Source organism: Gadus macrocephalus, chromosome 7 (genome assembly GCF_031168955.1).
Source record: "Gadus macrocephalus chromosome 7, ASM3116895v1".
NCBI lineage: Eukaryota > Metazoa > Chordata > Actinopteri > Gadiformes > Gadidae > Gadus > Gadus macrocephalus.
Genome location: NC_082388.1, coordinates 6733896 through 6757054, shown reverse-complemented (window position 1 = coordinate 6757054; position 23159 = coordinate 6733896). Strand labels below are relative to the sequence as shown.

The 23159-nt window shown below is 43.2% G+C and overlaps 2 protein-coding genes across 2 annotated transcripts in view; one reads left to right on the top strand and one right to left on the bottom strand.

Annotated features, from left to right (window-relative positions):
* LOC132460732 (transcription factor 15-like) overlaps positions 1-23159 on the top strand; it is a 271512-nt gene that overhangs the window by 60571 nt on the left and 187782 nt on the right. The window lies entirely within an intron of this gene.
* LOC132460747 (NLR family CARD domain-containing protein 3-like) lies at positions 100-23144 on the bottom strand. Its single transcript, XM_060055633.1, has 10 exons — positions 22951-23144; positions 22673-22789; positions 19090-19159; positions 18679-18904; positions 8800-10609; positions 7844-8017; positions 7216-7389; positions 6820-6993; positions 6595-6641; positions 100-673 (listed from the first exon to the last, which is right to left on the bottom strand). Exons 1-10 carry the CDS (start codon positions 23106-23108, stop codon positions 120-122), a joined length of 3504 nt encoding a protein of 1167 aa, XP_059911616.1. The 5' UTR covers positions 23109-23144; the 3' UTR covers positions 100-119.

Here is a 23159-nt window from a genome sequence, read left to right as displayed (position 1 = left end):
GAGAGAGAGAGAGAGAGAGAGAGAGATAGGGACAGAGAGATAGGGACAGAGAGATGGGTACAGAGAGAGAGACGGAGAGTGTGTGTCCGGCCGTCTGTGTCCGGGTCTGTGTTTTCTTTCTACAACCGACACAGAGACAGTGAGGCACCATCACCCCCTAACAGAAACCCAGGGAGGAGGTCCTCCTGGGTGAAGGTGGTCTGGAAGGTGTGCAGTCGTGTCAGTGTGTCTGAGGACCCTCCTACACCTGGGGACACTCTGTAGAAGGACAGAGTGCCAGCAGGCCGGTCCAGATACACTCCTACTCTGGTAGAGCCAGCGGGGGGGAAACTTATGTCTGTTCTAATACCGTTGTACCGGGCAGAGTAACCACCACCACGACAATAAAGACTCCAGGACTTGTTGTTCCCTCCAAGCCAGCTGGCGCCACCCCCTCCTCTCCTTGTGATTTCTCTGTATGTCACTCCTATATAAACACGTCCTTCCCACTCTACCTCCCAGTAACAGCGGCCAGTCAGAGCCTCTCTACCCAACACCTGGGGCCAGGAGTCAAATCTCTCTGGGTGATCCGGATATGACTGGTCCTCTCCAACCTCTGTCACCTCTCTGTTGTCCTCAGACAGAGAGAGTCCTCTGTGGGCCGTGTTTGGGTCCAGTGTGTGTTCACAGGCATCTGAGGGAGAACAAGACATGATTAGCTGCTGAAACATTCTTCATCCTCCTCATCATCTTCATCACCATCATCATCATCATCATCATCATCATCATCATCATCATCATCATCATCATCATCATCATCATCACTAGTACTGTTCTCTTGCATTCTCTCTTTTTATTCTCTTTCAGGCTGTTTTTGGTCGCTCTCGACTCTTCAAACATTAACATAGCAAGACAAAAAGAAAATCATGTAATAGGTACTATAGTGGAATTAGATGTGCTGCAGATTTTCTAAGCACATTGTGTTTAAGATCATTAAAGTTAAAGTTTATTAGTAATACCATGTGTGTGTGAGTGGTTGTCCCAATCGAAACATTCAAACCAAGACAAATGTATAGTGTGTTTACTCCCTCAATAATTATACTACATAAACATATTATGCACCAAAAGGTTCGGCATAATGAGCTTAATATTTGAAATACCTTCCAAGATATTAAACTTTTGGATTTCCCAATACACACACATTGCCCTCAAATGGACACCTGTGTAAACCACTGACTGAACAAGCTGAGCCCACATTCAGGCTGGAAATTAACTGACGAACCATAGAACTGGTTAATACATACTATATATACATAGACATGTACTCTTACATACACGTACATACCTACGGATAAATATACATAAGTACACATACTGGCTGGAGATTAACTATTGAACCACAGAATTGGTTCATGCATACTATACATACATAGACATGCAAAAAAAACATTTATTTGTATTTTCTTAAAGGTGGTATTTGTCTTTAAATCGTAATATAGTAATGTATGCATTTCTGACATTTAAAATCCATTAAATCCTATATTTATCCCTTCCTCCCCAAAACCCTATCTTGCATCCAGCACAATTGACTTCCTACACTGACGCATGTGTCTCTTCCATCCACCGCAACGCGTCGGTAAATTAGGGAATGATCTTGCGCCCCAAGGGGCGGTTCGGCGAAAGGAGGAGGCGTGTTCTGCCGCAAACGTTCCCTGGTGCTATTTTGCAGTTTCAGAAAACAATTCCGCCACAAACCAGGAAATACCTGGTTCAAAGTCAGTGGTGCGTTGTTCAGATGCTATTTAAAGGGCGCATGCATAATGTTGCTTGTGCACCTCGCGCATACACTTTGCTTCTCTCATCTACCTAGCCACACATGCTTGGTAAATAATTTGTGAAAGAACAGCTGATATAAGTTGTACTTTTAAATCAATGCATCTGCAAACACTGTACAGCAAACACATATTTTCTTGACACAGACATCGTGTACATGCCCATAACTTTTAGGATTGAGGAGTATTTGATCATGAGAAAACATTGTTTTACCGTGAGTGAGTGTTAAAAAGAATGAATGGATGCGGGTGCGCATGCGTGTATCTGTAAAATAATTAATGAATGTATTAAACACGTAACGCATAATACAGTCCATGGCAATGTATATTAACGGGGGGACACATGCATTTTAGGAACACAAGTCGATAACGATAATGCATTCATTACTGATAAGAAACGATGTTTATAATGTATTGCGTATATCATTAAATAAAACACATCATATGTGTGTTTTCTTTGCCGAAATTTATTTGAGGACTCAGTATTTCTGAAGTTATGGAAGAAAACCTTATTCCATGTGTGAATTAGGCCATATTGTTTGGCCAAAAACTGATTTGCGCCAGGAGCAAGAGTCATTTTTGCGCCGGTAAAATAGCGACATCGCCATAGAACCGCCCACAAAGCAACTTGCGCTTGGCGCTTCTCACTTGCGTTTCAGACCGTTAAAATAGGGCCCAATGTGTACATATTTATAATTTGAAATTCGTCCCAGCCTTTATACAACAGATAATACAAGGTATAGCATATAACCACGTTTTCTGATTACAGTTTAATGCATTTAAACTGTAATCAGTTTAATGCATTAAACTGCATTAAACTGATTACAGTTTAATGCATTTCAGGGGTTAATGCACACCCTGCAGCCAGAATCAAGTATTCCCCCAGACCATGCTATAAATATATATATATATATACATATACACATATGTACATGTAGACATATATACATGTAGACATATATACATATATACATACATATACACATATAAACATGTGGACATGTATACATAGACGCATATATACATGTACATATACATGTAGACATATATTCATACATGTATACATAGATACATATATAGATACATGTACACATGCATAAATACATGTATACATGTATGTCGGTACATACATGTATGCATATCTACATGTAGACATACATACATACATGAAGATATATATATATATACTGTGGTGGCCCAGCCGCTGAGCAGTGCCCCACATGGCCACGTGGTGGCCACAAAGGCAGGCAAAGGCAGCCATGGGGTGTGGTGCTGGATAGGAGGTACTTCCCTAAAAGCTGTGTCATAGAGGCCCTGCCCCACTCAGGTGTCTCAGCTTACCATTCACAGGTGTGCTGAGTTAGCCCTGCAACCAGGGGGCCTTTCAACTCCACCAGAACAGGCTGAAGACAGACTGGCTGGAGGAGCGTGTGGAGACCAGTCTCATGGTAAGAGGCCTGTGGCCGATCCTCTTGATCCATCCAAACCGCGTTAATGAAGTTACGTCCAAGAGGACCGAAGAACTGTTTTGTCGGTGTGTTAATTGTGTCGTGCTGAGAAGGCCTGCAGCTGAAGAGGAACCCCAACGACTCCAAGAGGAAACCCAAGCCGAGCTAGGTCACAAAGAGGTCCGTGGAAGGGACCACAGACCCCACTAACCTTGGCCTGTCTCTCGCTCTCACTCTCTCTCTGGCCCCACCCCAGGAAGAGCCAGAAATGGCACCCTGATGACAGCCGCCAACCCGGTGAAGATTGGAGTTGCCTTTTGCCCCCTCCCTTTTCCCCCTGCACCTTTTTATAAATAAATGACATAAGTTGATTTCACCGCAAACCCCGTTTCTATTCTAATTGGCGATCCCACTGTTGTACCTCAGAGACCAGGGGCCCCCAATACATACATACATACATCTATACAGATATATATACATGTTTACATATACATACATGTATACATATATACATGCATACATATAGTATATACATACATGAATTCATACAGTACATACATACATGTATATGCATACATATATACTATGTATACACATATATTTATTAATGTATACATATCTACGTGCATGTATATGTAAATAGATTATACATAGATACATGTATGCATAGATACATACATGTATACATGTATGCATACACGTATACATATATGCATACATGTATATGCATACATATATACGTATATACCAGGGATGGCAATTAACACCCTGAATTGTGTCACTTCACCCGCCACTGTGTCGGGTGATACTTTTCAGTCAGGTCCGATCAAATTTGCATATTTAATACTTATATATACGTCATATGGCGCTGCACAGTTCCACAACCATTACTGTCAACATCCGGACCCCTTCTTCTTCTACGACATTTTTGCTGAACTGCGACTGTCAACATCCGGGATAATATACCGGTAACAAGGCTCTCAAGTCTCACGCATTCGGCGTGAGACACACGCAATTCAACCCATGCACACGCTCACACGCCACACTTCGTATTTCTCACGCAGAGAAATTACCAGGATAGCGCCCACCAATTTTTGCCACTATTTAACAGTGTTACAGGTAGGAATCAAATGGGTTACCCATACGTAGGGTAACCAGACGTTCTCTTTTGCCCTCTTTTTTAAACACTTGTCTAAAAATGTGTGGCGGAACTTCAAAATCGTCCTGGATTTTATTAAAGCCTCTCACATGTTCACATTGAATTTGCGTTGCGTTTCTCTGGGTCGTTCACAAACTAGTTAGGCTACGCCCTCCCCTACTCAGTTCAGTTAGCTTTGCATTGGTGGAAGTGAGTAGGGGGAGTGGTTAAGTAGAGCCTTCAGATTGGACGGTTTGACTAACTCAGATACCGTCGTGTTTTTTATTTATTTTTTTACCATTATTGTTTTATAGGGACAAACATTAACAAATTGATCCTACATGGGATTGATAAAGTTCTATCTATTGAACAGAAAGAAACATTTGGTCATACTTTACACACTTTACCACAGCATTGGCCTACTGAAATCCACCGATATATTTTCAGCATTGGACTGAATGCCACATAAATATATAATTATGTTTTTGCACGTTTGCAACGTTTGAAAGTTCAGGGTATAAAGTTCAAGCATATGCCTCTACTTGTATTGCTTAAGCCAATAGCCTTTTGAAGCAGTGTTTTTTCTGAATATTAGTGTTAAGGACCAATAATGCTTACTATCATACGTTAGTTACCATGTCTGTGGACACATTTGTATGCTGTCACATTGTGGCAACCCGGCCCCAAACCCTCAGGCCAGGCGGCCCAAGGGAGAGGTGGTGGAGGGCGTATACCGCCGATATCCACCGGCCGGAGCCAAAGAGCATCCATTGCGTAACGCCAATCAACGGAATGGAGAACACCTGCGACAGAGGGTGAGGCACCCTTTAAAAAGCTGTTTGTTTTCCCAGAGAGGGGAACCGGGAGACAGAGCGGACGAGAGTAACCCCAGGACCCGATACGGCCAAGCAGACGCCTGGATTTAACGGGTTTCCCCGGCGGCTGTGATGGAAAATCTACGTGTTACGTTCAGGGTCGTCTAAAATGTAAATCTTAGTGTTTCGTGTGATGTAATCTGGTTTCACATTCCGTTCTTGGTATCTTGCTATTCTGCAGGGTCTTCTAAAATGTAATTCTTAGTGTTTCATTTGATGTCATCTGGTTTCACATTCCGTTTCCGTGTTGTATGTAGTTTGGTTTGGGCCTGTTTTACTCGACCCCCTGGGGAGCGTAGAGAAGCAAAGGGTGATAAGGAACAGCCTCAACCACCTTCTTAACCTCTGAAGAAACTTCAATTAATGTCTGGTTAACGAAGGCTTTTGGTTTATTGGGGGCCAACTGCCCTCAAGGATCCGATCTAAGTGTATAAAAGCTCCTAACTTTAGCTAATCAGTGGACTTCTCCCGAGCGTACCTTTAGAGTATAAAGTAACACGCAAAGAGAAGCTCCCATCTGAGGCCTCAGATTATTGTAATGTATGCCTGTTATGTTGTTTGTTGATGCATGTTGTGATGTATCTTTGTTCGTACTTTTATTACACCAGGACGACGTGCGCCGACACGGCACGCACCAGACAATTCCCTGGACGCCAGCGTGGCTCACGGAGTCGCTTGTATGATTTTTGTTTTTCCTGCGTTGGGTACCGACCCCGCAGTTTACTTTTCTTATTAATGAATAAACGCCCCACCGGGCTTTCAACGCATCTTGGAGTGTGGTATTTCTGACGTGAGAGACATTCCTGGGGCCGGGTCGCCACAACGTGTAAATATAAAAAAACAAATGTTCCAACCGACTTATGATGGTGTAGCCATGCATGTTTTTTTGGTAATATTTCAATATTTTTTTTATTAAATACTTTGTATAGATGAATTATCCCCAATCTTGTCATCGTAACACCTTTGAAATAACATGATTTAGCATGGCAGATACCTGTATATTGTTTATCATATGCGGTAAGAGTGTAACATTTTCAACTCGGTTCCTTGGTAGCACCTACTTACATTAAAAATCACTTCTGATGGAAAAAATGAGGTGCAGGAAAAACACTTTTCTTATCTAGTTACTATTATATTGTTTAAAATATATAGCGTATAAAAAGTGGCTGGTAAAAAAGATGAGTGGCTTGTAGATTTTTAAATCTACCAGCCACAGTGGCTAGTGGGGAAAAAAAGTAAATTTCCATCTCTGGTATATACATACATGTATACGTATATATACATATTTGTGTCTTGATGAATCAAACCAAACAGACACTTACACTTCATTGGAGCTGGTTTCAGCCTCCACACTCCACCGTGCTCCACACTGGGGGGGGGAAACAAAGTGAGAGCAGAATGTTCACCAAACATTCACCTTCATCTGCTGTCTCATAACTTTCTACACAACATGAGTTACAACTGCCTTTTCAAACCACTTCATCTAGCAGCGGCTTGAAACCTTGAAGGACACTTTGTCCCTGAGTGGTGACCTGTCCTCTCCATACCTGAGAGTGTCCAGTCTCCAGCGTGGATCCTCCAGTCCAGCAGAGAGTAACGTAACTCCTGAATCTCCTAGGTGATTGTAGCTCAAGTCCAGCTCTCTAAGATGGGAGGGGTTGGAGCTCAGAGCTGAGGCCAGAGAAGCACAGCCTTTCTTTGTGACCAAGCAGTAAGACAACCTGCACCGAACACACACACACACACACACACACACACACACACACACACACACACACACACACACACACACACACACACACACACACACACACACACACACACACACACACACACACACACACACACACAGGGGTGTGAATTATTATACTTTTCTGGATTTAAATCTGTATTGTAGAATTGAACCTTGGGGTGCAACTGTTTGACCATTGGGTAAAACTGACCTGAGAGTTTCCAGTGTACAGTGTGGCCTCCCCAGTCCAGCAGAGAGCAGCTTCACTCCTGAATCCTGCAGATCATTGGTACTCAGGTCCAGGTCTCTTAGACTAGAGGAGTTGGAGCTGAGAACTGAGGCCAGAGCTTCACAGCATCCCTCTGACAGATGACAGCCATTCAGCCTTTACACACAATTAACATGAACATGTTAGGTACAGTGATTAAATGTGTTATTCGAATTGAATCCATCTTATTACAAACATGAACAATTTTAGTAATATGAATAGCCTGGATCTTTAAATATTAGGAGATTGATGTCACACAGATGTTAAATTATTTTAAAAAGTTAGTGTTAAAATTCACTTAAAAATAGTTTTATGCATAGGCAGTTATTAAACTTTACTAAGGAACTCTAAACCCCATCTTGCTGTCTGACTACATGATATTCAGAATATGAATATAAGACAACGTACAACTTATACCGTCATAAACAAACTAATAATATAGTGTATACCTCATGTTAACACAAATATAAGAGTTATTCTTATGAAAATAATATACTCATGCCTGCTATATTTCTGGATGTAAATCTGTTAAATGTCTTCTGATATTGAAACTTGTGGTGTGTAAACTGACCTGAGAGTTTCCAGTGTACAGTGTGGACTCCCCAGTCCAGCAGAGAGCAGCTTCACTCCTGAATCCTGCAGATCATTGGTACTCAGGTCCAGCTCTCTCAGACTAGAGGAGTTGGAGCTGAGAACTGAGGCCAGAGCTTCACAGCATCTCTCTGACAGATGACAGCCATTCAGCCTTTACACAAAATGAACAGAACATGTTAGGAACTGTGATAAAGTAACATAAATCTTTAACTTATTACATAATGAAGTAGGGTTATTAGTTTAGATAATATGTTTGGGTTTAAAATGTTAAATAGTTATTTTATTGTGTTTGAAATGTTTTTTAAATGAATACTTCTTCTATATTCAAGTATTCTAACTATGCTATTATGTGTACTGTACTCCAATTCATTAAATGGTAATAGTACACCCACCAGATGTTATGTATATTATAACTTTTATATTCTACTAGTATGTTCTGTTGTGAGTTGAATAGGAAAACATAAATGTTATGAACCTTAAGAGATCTTTTGCATATTATTATACATATTCCAGTTTTATGTATGTTGTGTTGTGTGTATTGTAATACATGTTATTAGTGAACCTATTAGTGAAAAGAAAGATACCTACATGTACACATATATACATGCACACATCTATAGAACCTAACCATGTTATTAGTGAAGACTTTTGAATCGTTGAACCCCTCTTTGAACTGTCATCTCTCGTTTTTAATACCTGGAATCTTAAAAAAAAAATATATATATTCTCCTCCACTGTGGTACTACTATTTATTCACTGGGCTAAGGATTTTTTTTTTATCTGCCATATGTCTAGTGTGGGCTTATGATGTGCATGTGTGTGCGTGTCTTTGTTTATTGTATGTACTGTTGGGTACGGACACACCCTGCTGCTCCTCCACATGTGAAGTTCTTAACGGAGGAATAAAGCTCTTTGAATTGAATTTGAACCTACAGAGATGTTTTGGAGGATTTGACCACTGGCAGCAGCCTGAGAAGACCCTCCTCTGAAGCAGAGTATTTTTTCAGATCAAACACGTCCAGCTCCTCTTCTGATGACAGTAAGATGAAGACCAGAGCTGACCACTGAGCAGTGGAGAGAGATTTTCTGGAGAGATTTCCTGATGTCAGGTACTGTTGGATCTCCTCCACTAGAGAATGGTCGTTCAGCTCATTCAGACAGTGGAACAGATTGATGCTTCTCTCTGGAGAAAGATCTCCAGCTATCTTCTCCTTGATGTAAGACACTGTTTCCTCATTTGTCCATGAGCTTTTTCCGGTCTGTCCAAGCAGACCTCGTAGGAGATTCTGATTGGTCTCCAGAGAGAGGCCTAGGAGGAAGCGGAGGAACAAATCAAGATGTCCGTTCTCACTCTGTAAGGACTTGTCCACAGCACTCCGGTAGAGTTTGAGCTTTCTTTTTTCTGTTTGTTTGTTTTGAATGAGAATAGACCTCCGGGATTGTCGTTTTCCTGAGAGCAGATTGACACCAGTGTTGATAAAGGACAGAAAGACATAAAGGGCAGCCAGAAACTCCTGGATGCTCAGATGGACAAAGCAGAACACCTTGTCCTTGTACAGCACATGCTCCTCTTTAAAGATCTGGGTGAACACTCCTGAGTACACTGAGGCTGCTCTGATATCGAAGCCACACTCTGCCAGGTCTTCCTCATAGAAGATCAGGTTGCCTTTCTCCAGCTGATTAAAAGCCAGTTTTCCCAAAGAAACAATGATCTCCCTGCTCTCTGGTCTCCAGTTTCGATCTGTTTCAGCTCTCCCATGGTACTTCCTGTCCCCATGTATGGACTGAACCCTCAGAAAGTGGCTGTACATCTGAGTCACGGTATTGGGCATCTCTTTTATCTGGGATTTTTTGAAGATGTCCTCCAGAACTGTAGCAGTGATCCAACAGAAGACTGGGATGTGACACATGATGTGGAGGCTTCGTGATTTCTTGACGTGGGAGATGATTGTGCTGGCCAGCGTCTCCTCTCTGAATCTCTTCCGGAAGTACTCCTCCTTCTGTGGGTCGGTGAACCCTCTCACCTCCGTCACCATGTCAACAGACTCAGCAGGGATCTGATTGGCTGCCGCAGGACGTGTGGTTATCCAGATGCGAGCGGAGGGAAGCAGGTTGCCCCTGATGAGGTTTGTCAGCAGCATGTCGACTGAAGTCGGCTTTGTGACATCAGTCCAGATCTGGTTGTTCTGGAAGTCCAGAGGAAGTCGAAACTCATCCAGACCATCCAAGATGAAGACAACTTTGAACCGGTCAAATCTGCAGATTCCTGCTTCTTTGGTCTCAACAAAGAAGTGATGAAGAAGTTCCACCAAGCTAAACTCTTTCCCTTTCAGTAAATTCAGCTCTCTGAAAGTAAGGAGAAAAGTGAAGTGTATGTCCTGGTTGGCTTTGCCTTCAGCCCAGTCCAGATTGAACTTGTGTGTTAAGATGGTTTTACCAATGCCGGCCACTCCAGTTGTCATTATTGTTCTGATTGGTTTATCTTGACCAGGTAAGGGTTTAAAGATGTCTTCACATTTGATTGGTTTTTCCTCCTTGGCCGGTCTCCTGGAAGCTGTTTCAATCAGTCTGACCTCATGTTCCTTGTTGACCTCTCCACTGCCTCTCTCTGTGATGAAGAGCTCTGTGTAGAAGTCATTCAGACCAGTTGGCTGTCCTGCTTTAGCGATTCCCTCAAACACACACTTGAACTTCTTCCTCAAATTAGACTTGATTTTATGTTGGCACTCGACAGCAGCAGATTCTAAACAAGAAAACAGGAGGCATCAGTTAGAGGATGGTGAAATCATCAATGTCAATATTTTCTGTTCAATGATCTACTTCATGATATTTAGTGGCTTCATTACTTTTGGTCGGAGAAGCTGGTCGTGACAAGGACTGCATGTTCTAGATTGCAAATGTTTAGGATTATTTAGATATTTCTGGGTTCAAATCTCGCCGGTACATTATCATGCCTTTTACTCCCATAGATGTGGTGCCAGCACGGCCTTGAGAACATGGGTTCAAGTTCGAAATAAGCACAAAAATATAAATTCCATCAACTTTAGTGAATACGTTTTCCATATGACATGGGAATTGGGACTATTAAGCTTCACATAAATGCACATCACTTGGGAGACGAACCCCGCACACAGAAATTCAAGACTGACGTAGTACCTCCACTACCACTCTCTCATGGAGACACAATGCGCAACAGTAAACCAAATCCAACAAAGACGATCTAATAGCGAATACCCTCTGATGAGAACCTGTATCTCTCATAGAGAATATTAGAGCTTCTACGATACGGGCTCCGAGGTCCACGGGAACACCCAGTAATGGTGACGCCATTGTCAAAGTAGGGGCTAGGAAGCTGCGCACGCCGATCTAACCCGATAGACTTAGCGGAAAACCTGCTCCCGACCAGGTTTGGTTGACAGTATAGGTCACAATGGAAATACAGCAACGCCACCATGGACATGCCCAATCTCGTCTGATCTCGGAAGCTAACAAAGACGGGGCTGCAGGGCTGGGCTACTGGCTAGGCTAAGGAAACATCCTCTCAAACCTCCGCTGCCGAGCCTCTACCTTACAAATGCCAAATCCCTGGTAAACAAAACGGACGATTTGGAAAATACAGCTGGCTGGAAATCGCCAGCTGTACATGCATCACAGCATCACATGTCTCTGTGATGCTGCTTGCTCATCATCATAGAGACATGGCTACATACACAAATCCCTGATGCCACGTTGCAGCTAGCAGGCCGCACGCTACACAGATGGGAAAGGAACAGTGACTCCGGAAAGAACAGAGGAGGAGGGCTCTGCATCTACGTGAATGAAGGTTGGTGTAACAACAGCACTATTCTGGACAGACACTGTTCTCCTGACCTGGAGTTCATGTCGGTGAGATGCAGACCCTTCTTTCTACCTAGAGAACTAGCTGCTGTTGTCGTCACTGCAGTCTACATACCACCGGATGCTAATGTAAACATGGCTCTCTCTCTGCTGCATAATGCCATCAATAACCACCAGCACGCCCCAATGGCGCCCACATTATTGCAGGGGACTTCAATAAAGCAAATCTCGAGACTGTTCTACCAAAATTCTATCATCATATTCTACATCAAGCATGCATACAGAGCCATACCCCTCCCCCACCTGGACCGGTCAGACCACCTCTCCCTGCTCCTCACCCCCGCATACACCCCCCTCTGTCGACAAACAAAGCCCACAAAGAAGACCATTGCCACCTGGCCTGATGATGCCCTCCCCCGACTGCAGGACTGCTTTGAACAAACACAGGGGAAGCCTTCTACCATGAAGACCTGGCTACATTCGTAGACACAATACTGTCTTACATCAAGTACTGCATTGGGAATGTCACCGTGGAAAAGTGCATCCGGGTGTTCCCAAACCAGAAACCATGGATGACAAGCCAGGTCCGCACGCTCCTCCGGGCCCCTGACTCATCGTTCAGGTCAGGTGACAGAGCATTGTACAGTGCCGCTCGCACCGACCTGAGGAGAGGCATTAGGTGGGCCAAAGTAGAATACAAGAGGAGGATAGAGGAACAGCTCAACAACCCCCGGCAGGTGTGGCAGAGCATACAGACCATCACCAATTACAGAGGCTGTGCTGTGACACCTGGGGACTCAGATGCGGCATTGGCAGAGGAGCTGAACAGCTTCTTTGCCCGCTTTGAATCTCAAACACATCACTCAGCCACAACACTCCAACCACCACTACAATCCCCATCAGCCTCCAGCACCCCCCCACTCACTCTTAAGGTACAGGACGTGAGGCGGGTGCTCAGTGCAGATACCCCAGGAAGGCTGCAGGCCCAGATGGAGTACCAGGGAAGGTGCTCAAGGCATGTGCCAACCAGCTATCACAGGTCTTCACTGACATTTTCAACCTGTCTCTGGAACAAGCTGTTATCCCATCCTGCTTGAAATCTGCCACAATTATCCCAATCCCTAAAAAGTCACCCACTACCAGCCTCAATGACTTCCGCCCCATAGCACTCACCCCAGTCATCACCAAGTGCTTTGAGAAACTGGTTTTGAGACACATCAAAGCCTGTCTCCCCCCCACCCTGGACACACACCAGTTTGCATACCGGACTAAAAGATCCACCAACGACGCAATAGCCATCGCTCTCCACTCAGCGCTGAGTCACCTGGAGAAAGAGGGGAGCTACGTCAGGATACTCTTCATTGACTTCAGCTCAGCTTTTAACACAATATTACCAGACACTCTGATCCCCAAATTAATCAACCTGGGGCTCCCACCACCCACCTGCTCCTGGATGAAAGACTTTCTGGTCAACCGACCCCAGCAGGTGAAACTAGGTCCTCACCTCTCCTCCTCCCGCACTCAGCACTGGCTCTCCCCAGGGCTGTGTGCTGAGCCCACTACTCTACTCCCGCTACACATCCGACTGCAGTCCCACCCACCCAGAGAACATCTTTGTCAAATTCGCTGATGACACAACGGTGGTGGGCCTTATAACAGGGGGAAACGAGGCGGCCTACAGAGATGAGGTCCTGAAACTTGGTGAGTGGTGTGTTTCTAACAACCTGGCACTGAACATCACCAAGACCAAGGAACTCATCCTGGACTTCCGACGGATCATAGCTGCCCCTGCCCCCCTGTACATCAACGGTGAAGGTGTGGAGCGAGTGCAGCCCTTCAAATTCCTCGGAGTCCACATCTCTGCTGACCTCTCCTGGTCCGTCAACACCTCAGCGCTGGTCAAGAAGGCCCAGCAGCGGCTACACTTTCTGAGGATGCTCAGGAGGGAGCATCTAAATACACAGCTGCTGGTGACCTTGTACCGTTCCACCATCGAGAGCCTGCTGACCTACGCTGTGTCAGTGTGGCAGCTGCACAGAGGCCGACAGGAAGAGACTGCAGAGGGTGGCAAACGTCACACAAATAATCCTTGGCTACCCTCTGCCTTCCTTAAGCACCATCTATGGCTCGCGTTGTCTCAGCAGGTGTCAGTCCCTAAGAACTTTCAAGCTGCAGTGACTGCCTTTTGCCACTAGATGTCCTCATTTGTACCTTTGTACGTCTTTTGTTAATCACCTGATTTGTTCTGCTCATGTGATTGAATGATTACACCTATTTGATTGTAATTAGTCAGGGTATTTAAAGAGCATGTGTGTGCTTGTGACTTTGCTGAGTTCTCTGTTGCATCACCTGTGCCTAGTGTACCCCTGTTTTTCCTACGTGAAGACTTTTGTTACCTTTTACCTTTCAATTTTTTGGACTTTGCATATTTTAGGCTGGCCTGTTCATAAGGACTGTGTTCCTTGCTCTAAGTTTTTTGATTTTTTGCCACAAAGACTTATGTTTGCTTGCCTGTTTTTTGAGACTCGGTAAAGAGAACCCTGAATCTGTTTCGTCTGCATTTTGGTTCTTTAATCACTCCCGATGGTGGTACAGGGGATTGACCGCCACCTTTCACTCTGGAGACCCGGGTTCAAAACCCCGTGCGGCCCTGACTCGTGACAGCAGGACCAGAGGCATCCTGAATGACATCACCGGCTACCAGGGGCGATTCTAGGGTCAGAGCTTTAGGGGTGCTGAGCACTCAATGAGCGCCACTGCCACACCACCCACCCTTTTTTCACACAAAAACAAAAAATATGTCTATTGAAAAATAACTATCATTTTAACATTGGTTCAACTAACTCAAAAGTTTTTTTTTCTTTTTTTTGAGCCCTTTCCAGAGCACCATCTTTATTGTGACAGTTCACACAGCCCCCTGTGACAAACACAAAACCCTCTTCACTCAGCTGGTTTTACTGACCGTTAACTCCATGTGCCTCCTTTTGTATCAACAGTCATTAGATTAGATTAGATTAGATAAAATTCAATTTTATTGTCATTGAACAAAGTAACAGGTACTTGGACAACAAAATGCAAGTCATCTTCTGCAAATTATTTACAAATGGCCATCTCTAATCTACTTGGTTGCACACCTGTCTGAACTTTCATAAAACAAGCTTCACATCTAGAGCAAGAAAAAGAAGGTAAACCCAAAAAGTAAAAAATACTTTACCCAGGACTTGAAAATACTTAGAAATTGAATACATACAAAAAGAAAGAGAGGGAAATCTTTGATAGTACTTCCCCTGAATCCCCATCTGGCTCTTCCATGTATGCAGGTAATACACTCTACTTTGGGAGAGTTAATCTATGTCGCCGAACTTTGAGGGTGACAAACCTGTCAATGACCCTTTGGTGTTCAATTCTTTCAAGCAACTCCTACTCAATGGACATCACAGCTAGGTGCTGGAGTCTGCTTTGGCCTGTGGTCCTCCTGAGCCATGTATGGAGCCGACGCAAGGCACTAAAAGACCGCTCACATGTACAGCTGCTAACTGGTATTGTCAAGACAACCTGCATAACAGCTTTCAGTGAAGGGAACATTTCAGAATCTAGGAGTTTGTACACTGCTAGCATGTCCTGAACTCTACCTGCCTCACTCTTGCGCTTTCTCCTTCTCCATCTTTCTCTCTTTCCCTTTACACTGACAATAATACACAAATATATTGCAGGAGAGTTGAGGTCAGTTTGTCATGTCAAATTTTTTTTATGGAGACCATTTACAGATTCTAAGAATATGATCAAAGGCACACAGAGGCGTGTCATTTTAAATATCTTTATTATTATTATTATTATTATTGGGCTTAGAAACACAATAATGTTTTAATCACAAATTCCTTTCACAAGAGAAGCTGTTCTCCATTGCGGGTTTGAAAAAAGAAAGAAAGCAGGGGACCCTTGCCTACATAAGTAATTTGATAAAACATAGAGATAGCTGGTTTATATTATGTTACTTTAGCTTAACACTTTTCAGAAAAAAAAGAAAAAGATCCCTAGTCTCTCACCTGAATCCGTCTTTTTTCTTTTAAAGAATTGTCGTATGTCCATTGCTCACTGGCAGGCCACACACACACACACACACACACACACACACACACACACACACACACACACACACACACACACACACACACACACACACACACACACACACACACACACACACACACACACACACACAGAGTGTAACGCTAGGAGTTAGCATATACTACTACGCCTGCATGAATGTTATGTGATTATTATTGTTGCAAAGCCTGGTTCAGGTTAAATCCTCTGTAAAACATGAATGAATACAGCAAAAGAAAAACATTTAACTTTAATTATTGTCTAGTTTGATAGTCAGACACAACTGAAAAATAACTGATATAAATCTATGAATAAATAACAATTTATTAAAAAAGCCAGAGTGAGTGTTTTCACACATACTGGTGGTATACAGTGCTATGTCGTTTCGTTTTTCAGCTGTACACACGTATGTTTTCACTTGGGTCCAAACGCCGCACCACCAGCAGGGCTTCATGTTTCCATGACGACGCACACACACACCAGAAAAGACACGCCTGACGTCATGTTGACATGACTCCCGATTGTTAAAATGAGTCTCAAAGTAACGATAAACTTTAACAACAGAGACACACGTACGCACTACACAGGTACTTGTGGCGCTGCTGTTTATGCTTAATAAATGGGCCGCTGTAGTTCGACGGTTGCCGTGCTATTGGTGCTAACCGGGCTACTGAGCTAACTGGTCAACGGTGCCTGGACTCCAGCACTCACCGATATATGGTATCAGAATCGGAACAACTCTAGGTAAAAGGAAAGAAGTGTGAGACACAGCTTTGGAGCAACTTACTTAGTTGATTCACAACACTACAACTAAACGGATCTCACTCTGCGTGAGTCGCGCTGGACGACGGTCGGGCTGCGGAGCGTTGCAGGTACAGAAGAGAAGGAGTGGGTGAGAAGAGGATGATACCAATTGCTAAGCGGGGATGTTTTCATTTTCGTCCTTAACATATTCCTTTTAAACCACAAACTACACTACAGAGTATGTTTTGGACATTATTTAACAATTTCAAAGACAATCTTTCTTCACATTTTTTTAGAATAACAACATTTCTTACTCCCAAGTTTTAGGGGTGCTGAGCCCCTTTTTAGGGGTGCTTCAGCACCCCTAAAAATGGGCTAGCCTCGCCCCTGCCGGCTACCATCTCTTCAACCTGTTGCCCTCTGGCAGGTGCTTCAGTTCCATATATGCCAGAACAAATACACTCAGGAACAGCTTCTTTCCCAAAGCTGTCACCATACTGAACTCAGATCTGCTCATGTGATGAGCAGATATGAGTCTGTTTGTGGTCTTTACTGTGTATTTAAGTTTTACTGTGTATGTAAATACCCTTTTTTTTTTTATTATTATATATATATATTTTTTATTATATATTGCTTTTGTATATTATTATATATTATATATTCGATAACATGTGTGCACTTTTAAGGAGCTGCTCATTGCATTTCGTTGTACTTTGTACAATGACAATAAAGCTTTCTATTCTATTCTAAGCATGGTCGGCCTTGTTAGTACTTGGATGGGAGGCCGCCTGGGAATACCAGGTGCTGTAAGTGGTGTCGAATGGTGGCCAATATGTGGCACTCATCCCTGTGGCCTTAACATCAATCCCGATGCCCCAGTGCAGGGACGGGGACACTGTGCTGTGGAAGGCGCCGTCCTTTAGAGGAGATGTTAAACCGAGGATCTGACTAACTGAGGTCTTAAAAGATCCCAGGGCACTTATCGCAAAGAGTAGGGGTTTCCCCGGTATCCTGGCCCAACCAGGCTCATTCAATCTGGCCCCCTAATCATCCTCCTGTATAATTGGCTGACTCATTAATTCCCTCACTCGCCACCTCAGGCTGGTGTGTGGTGAGCGTTCTGGCGCAGATAGGCTGCCATGCATCACCCAAGTGGGTGCTACACACTGGTGGTGGTGAGTGAGGTCCCCCCCTCACTGTAAAAACTGTAAAGAGTGTCTAGAAAAGTGCTATATAAATTCAATCCATTATTATTATTAAAAGAGATTGACTTTCGTGTCACAGCTAACCCAGGCTTTGAGCGCAACATACTTCGCTAACCCACTAATCAAGGTTTGTAGTACAGGGCACTGGCTGGCTGACTAAAAAGGCACTGAATTTGAAACTTGAAGGTTCCTAGCACAGGAGGTCTGGCTTTCTGACTAAAAAGCGGTGCGACCATAAAAGCGTGCCAATCTGGCAAAAGCGTAAATCTGACAAAGAGGGAATAGATCCGGCAACGTCTTGATTACAGAGTTAGCTTGTAGCGTCGCTACAAGCTATTTTACTTGTAGCGTCGCTTCAACCACGGTGGCCACACTCTTCGCCGCAGTTTCACTCATTTACAACTATATGACGCGACAACTAAGAACTTTGTCTATAATGTATCTCATTAGACTTCATGACATTTAACAAAATAAATAGGCAATATAGAATATATAAAATACATCAACCCTATTCATATAAAGTACACTAATGCCAGGGAATGCGCGAAGTACACGAATGCCCGGGAATGTAGGCGCATGTGCGATGCCCATGCATATCTGGACCAAACCATTTAACCTAATACCCCCACAATAACCCTCCATACCTGGATCAAACCATTTAACCTGATACCCCAAAATAACCCTCAAAACCTGAATCAAACCATTTAACCTCATACCCCCATTAACCCTAAAAATCTGGATCAAAATTGTGTTACATTATGTCACATTATGTCAGTGTCACATTATGTCAATTACTCTGAACGGAACAAGTATTCTCATACTGCTCTTCAAAATGAGTAGTTCCTCTAAATTTTCAAGATTAGAGTATCTTCCCTTCAACATAATGGTTTCCTCTGTCTTCGAAATAAGAGTCTCTTACTTCTCCACAGTGTGTCGGCCAGTTCCTCCTGGTTCATCTCCATCAGGCAGAGCTTTGTGATGTCAACCACTCCCGCTATGGCGCACCTCCTCTGCTCCTTTTTCTTATCATCCACCTCGTCCTCCTCCCTCTGACTCTCTGAGCATTGTGGGTAATCTGAGAAGAGATCCCTCCAGAGCTTCTTCAGCTCCTTGTCTAGGAAAGCGTGTGCGTTCTCCTCAGCCCTCTGGAACAGAACAAACATCAAGGAGAACTTTACTCTGAACTAACTGAGGACTTCAGAAGCATCTGTCATGGATTCACGTCCCACTGGTCTAAAGAGGGAAGCCTGGAGACAATTTGGACCACAAGAGATGCTTTTTAATGTTGATGTAGAGCTAAAATCCAATGACTTGTTGGAAATGTACACACCTTGATCAGCTTTGTTTGATGCTGCTGTACAGACTGAGCACTGGTAACCTTTGACCTCTGGTGGGGTTGTCTGAGGGAGAGAACACACACCAGTGTTGCCACAGTTACCTTGAAAAAGTAATCAGATTACTGATATCTAGTTAATCCATAAAATAGTAACTTAGTTACTTTACTGATTACTTGATATTAAAAGTAACTAAGTTAGATTACAAGTTTCTTTGTTAGTTACATTTAGCTGCAACAACATCCCCTACCGCCTCAAAACAAAAAAATACAACCGGTTTTGCCAATACTAACTTTATTGGAAGTGCAAGGTCAACAATGTATCTCCAGACAATTTAACTTAAAAACAATTTCCTGAAGAAATGGATGTTTTTATGAAAAATAAAATCAAGTATTTTCTGACTACACAAGATAAATACATGTTTTCATAAAAAACGAAATAGAGTCTTTTCTGACTTCACCGCATAAATACTTGCTTTTATACAATACAAGATAAAGACAGTGATTCTTGACCTGACATGTTCTTTTTATCATGTTTTATGAACATTGAACTTGCATTAGAGCAGCAAGGAGTTGTTTGGCAAAATTGTTATCATGTGTACTTTTGTTACTTTGGCTTATGAGTGAAACAGTGGAGTGGGGCGGGTAAACCAGTGGTTGTACCTCATTAACAGAAGCTTCTCAAACCTCTTTTTCTCCTCTAAAGTCTATTTCTTCTAGGCGTGAGCACCAAACCTCCCAGAATGAGAAGCCGCTCCACAGGAGCACTTGATGGGGTTGGAGAGTTATACTTCAAGAAATTGATCTTTATGTTTGAAAACTGATGCAGAATCTGAAGGTCATAGGCTGACCTCAGGTAGTCCATGACTTCCTTTTCTGCAGAGTAGGTCTCCTCTGTCTCTGCCTCAAAAGTGAAACAGCCCTGCTCTGTGCTGCAGGAGCAGTTTTGTGGCACTCTGCTGTCAGAACGGCATCTTTGTCGTCCAACACACCAGCAAAACGAGTCTGGATAGCCTGAAAAATATAATTGATATGTTTATGCCTACAAGGCCTACTATTTATTATGTAATTGAACAACTTGGAAACCATGCCTAATGTGGGATCAATATTATAGATTTTTATTTGTTTTAGGTTACTTACTGACATTTGTACTTGTTTTAATCTTTTTTTTTAATTATAATGAATATTCTGTTACATGTTTATAAATAGTGTGATGATGCAAGACATTTTAACTGGCTTAAAGATGGAATGGAACATACCTGCACTATGGCATTTGGAAGTCCTGCAGTCATCCTGGAGAAGGCATCTTTCACAGCCAGGGTCTTCTGCATCAGAACTTCTAGTGTGGGTAGTAAAGTCTCATAAGGACAGTCGCCTTGTAAAATGTCCAGTGCTGCAGTCAGGGGCTTCATGGCGGTGCAGTACTCATGCAGGAACTGGTACTCTTTGTCTTTGAAGCACGGAACTCCCAGCTTGGTGCACAGAGTGTTCAGCTCATTCATGGGGATTGCAATTGCAATTCTCTTTACAGCGTCAAAAAAGGAATTCCACCGTGTGGATGTTGGTACCAGAAGCTTTCTTTGCTTACTTCCTCCACTGTTTCTGACGCAAGGGCAGATCTACTTAATTTGGTCCAAAGAGCAGTGCATTTTGCTGTGCTGCTCCTATACACGGCCTTGCTCTCTGCATTGGAAGTTGAATATTTCTCCACATCACTTGTGGAAATTAAATAGATGGTGTGTGAAGCACACCTGTAGTGCGGGGGAAGAGACAGCTGGTTTCATCCTCAGCCGAGAGGATTTCTGACAGATCTAAAAAAAGTGAGGGTCCGTGGGGGTGGACACTCCGTCCATCATCTGACTCTTTGACAGGCTTTAAACGCCTTAGCAAAGTTGGATCCATTATCAGTCACTGTTAGAACTACTTTGCTCAGTAGTCCATATGAAGACTGAATGTTTTTGATTTCTACACCAATAGCATCATACGTGTGTCTACCGCGAATTCTCCGACATGCCAATGCAGCCTTATTGTGCTCTAATGTGGATCTACTGATCAAGTAGAGCATTACTCCCATATAGCTTCTGTTGTTAGCGGTCCAGATGTCCACAGTAGTTGACACAAAGTCGACCACATTTAGCGCGGCCTTCAGATTTCTCTCCATCTCTGCATACTCCTTCTTCAGGTATTATGAAAAATGTGTTTTGTGAGGTAGCCCTGCACTGTGAGTGGTAGGGATTTTATTTATTATTGCACGAAACGAGGGCGAGTCAACCGTGTTTAAGGGCAGCATTTCCTCGACAACATACTGTCCGACCGACTTCTTCAACACCCCCCCCCCACTAACTGGTTTTGCACCGAAGTCCAGCTTTTGTTGTTTGGGGATTGGCGGGGGACCTCCTCCGGCATTAGCAGCTCTCCGCTTCGCATCATGTGGCACTTGCTCAGTAAGTTTGACTGTGCCGTGCTGCGACTCCAAATGTTTCTTCAAATTTGAATCTAGTGTTCTTGAAGCTAGATAGCACTCCTCCGCCGCCAGCACAGAGTGTACATCAAACCTTAATAATGTCACCTTTAGCTGACACAAACTGAAAATACTGACGGTATTTCCAGCTAGAAAACGCGCATCTCTCTCCCATGGTCTCTCCTCCCTCCATTGTTGTTTTGCGTCGCCGTGAGTTATCGCATGCTTGACACGTGACACAGTGACACTGGATGTTGCTCGACACCGTCCGATAGGCAAGAAGAAAGCGAAAATATGTTTTTATACTAAGGAATATTAAGAAAAAAAAATAGCAACACACAGGGACTTTGATGAGTAACTTTAATCTGATTACTGGTTCGGAAATAGTAATGCGTACACATGAGTTGTCGCATGCTTGACACAGTGATACTGGTTGTCGCTCAGCACCGTCCGATAGGCAAGAAGAAAGCAAAAATATATTTTTTTACTAAGGAAAATTAAGAAAAAAAATAGCAACACACTGGTTTGGAAATAGTAACATGTTAGATTACTCGTTCTGAAAAAAGTGGTCCGAGGCCAGTAACGCGTTATTAAGTAACGCGTTACTGGCATCACTGACACACACACAGTAAACATAAACATACAAGAGTAGGGTGAGAGAGAGAGAGAGAGAGAGAGAGAGAGAGAGAGAGAGAGAGAGAGAGAGAGAGAGAGAGAGAGAGAGAGAGAGAGAGAGAGAGAGAGAGAGAGAGAGAGAGAGAATATTATTGTCTGCAATTATGTTTATATTTATACTGTGCATGTTATTATTCTACGTTTTTTATCTTTATTAGTTTATTTATTTATTTTGTATTTATCACTAATCTCTCTTTCGCTGTACTTTTGACTCTAGAGCTGCAACAACAAGAGATTCCCCTTGTGTGGGATTCATAAAGTTGAGTCTGTGTGTGTGTGTGTGTGTGTGTGTGTGTGTGTGTGTGTGTGTGTGTGTTTGTGTAAGGAGTAGAGGTAAACCAGTAATCCTCTTCAGTTAGTTAATGATTGATTGTGAGAGAGAGTATCAGTAAAGTCTGATATCAGCCAACTGTTCTGTTGTCATCTTCTGTTTAAAACTCCTACCTCTCTTCTCTGGAGGGCCGTCCATCTTTAAATTTAGGAGGATGACCCATAGAGCGGTCACCCTTCATGGAGACACAATTGGGTCCAGGGGAGTCTGCTCTCTCCGGCTGGACTATTCTAGAAAAATAAGAACCGGGATCACACCATGTCAACCACATCGATAAAACAGCCTTATCCCTCCTCTCATTCACACCATGTCAACCACATCACTAAAACAGCCTTATCCGTCCTCTCATCCGTCCTTCTCATCCCCGAATGGTCACTGTTTGAATCCTCACCTCTTCTCAATAGACTTATTTCCATCTTTAAAGTTCCAAGGATTGTCCATAGATTGATCACTCTTCATTGAGACACAGCTGGGTCCAGGGGAGTCTCCTCTATGCTGCTGGACTCTTCGAGAAAAAAAAGAACCGGAAACACAACATGTCAACCCCATCACTCAAACAGCCTTATCCTTCCTCTAGTTCACACCATGTCAACCACATCA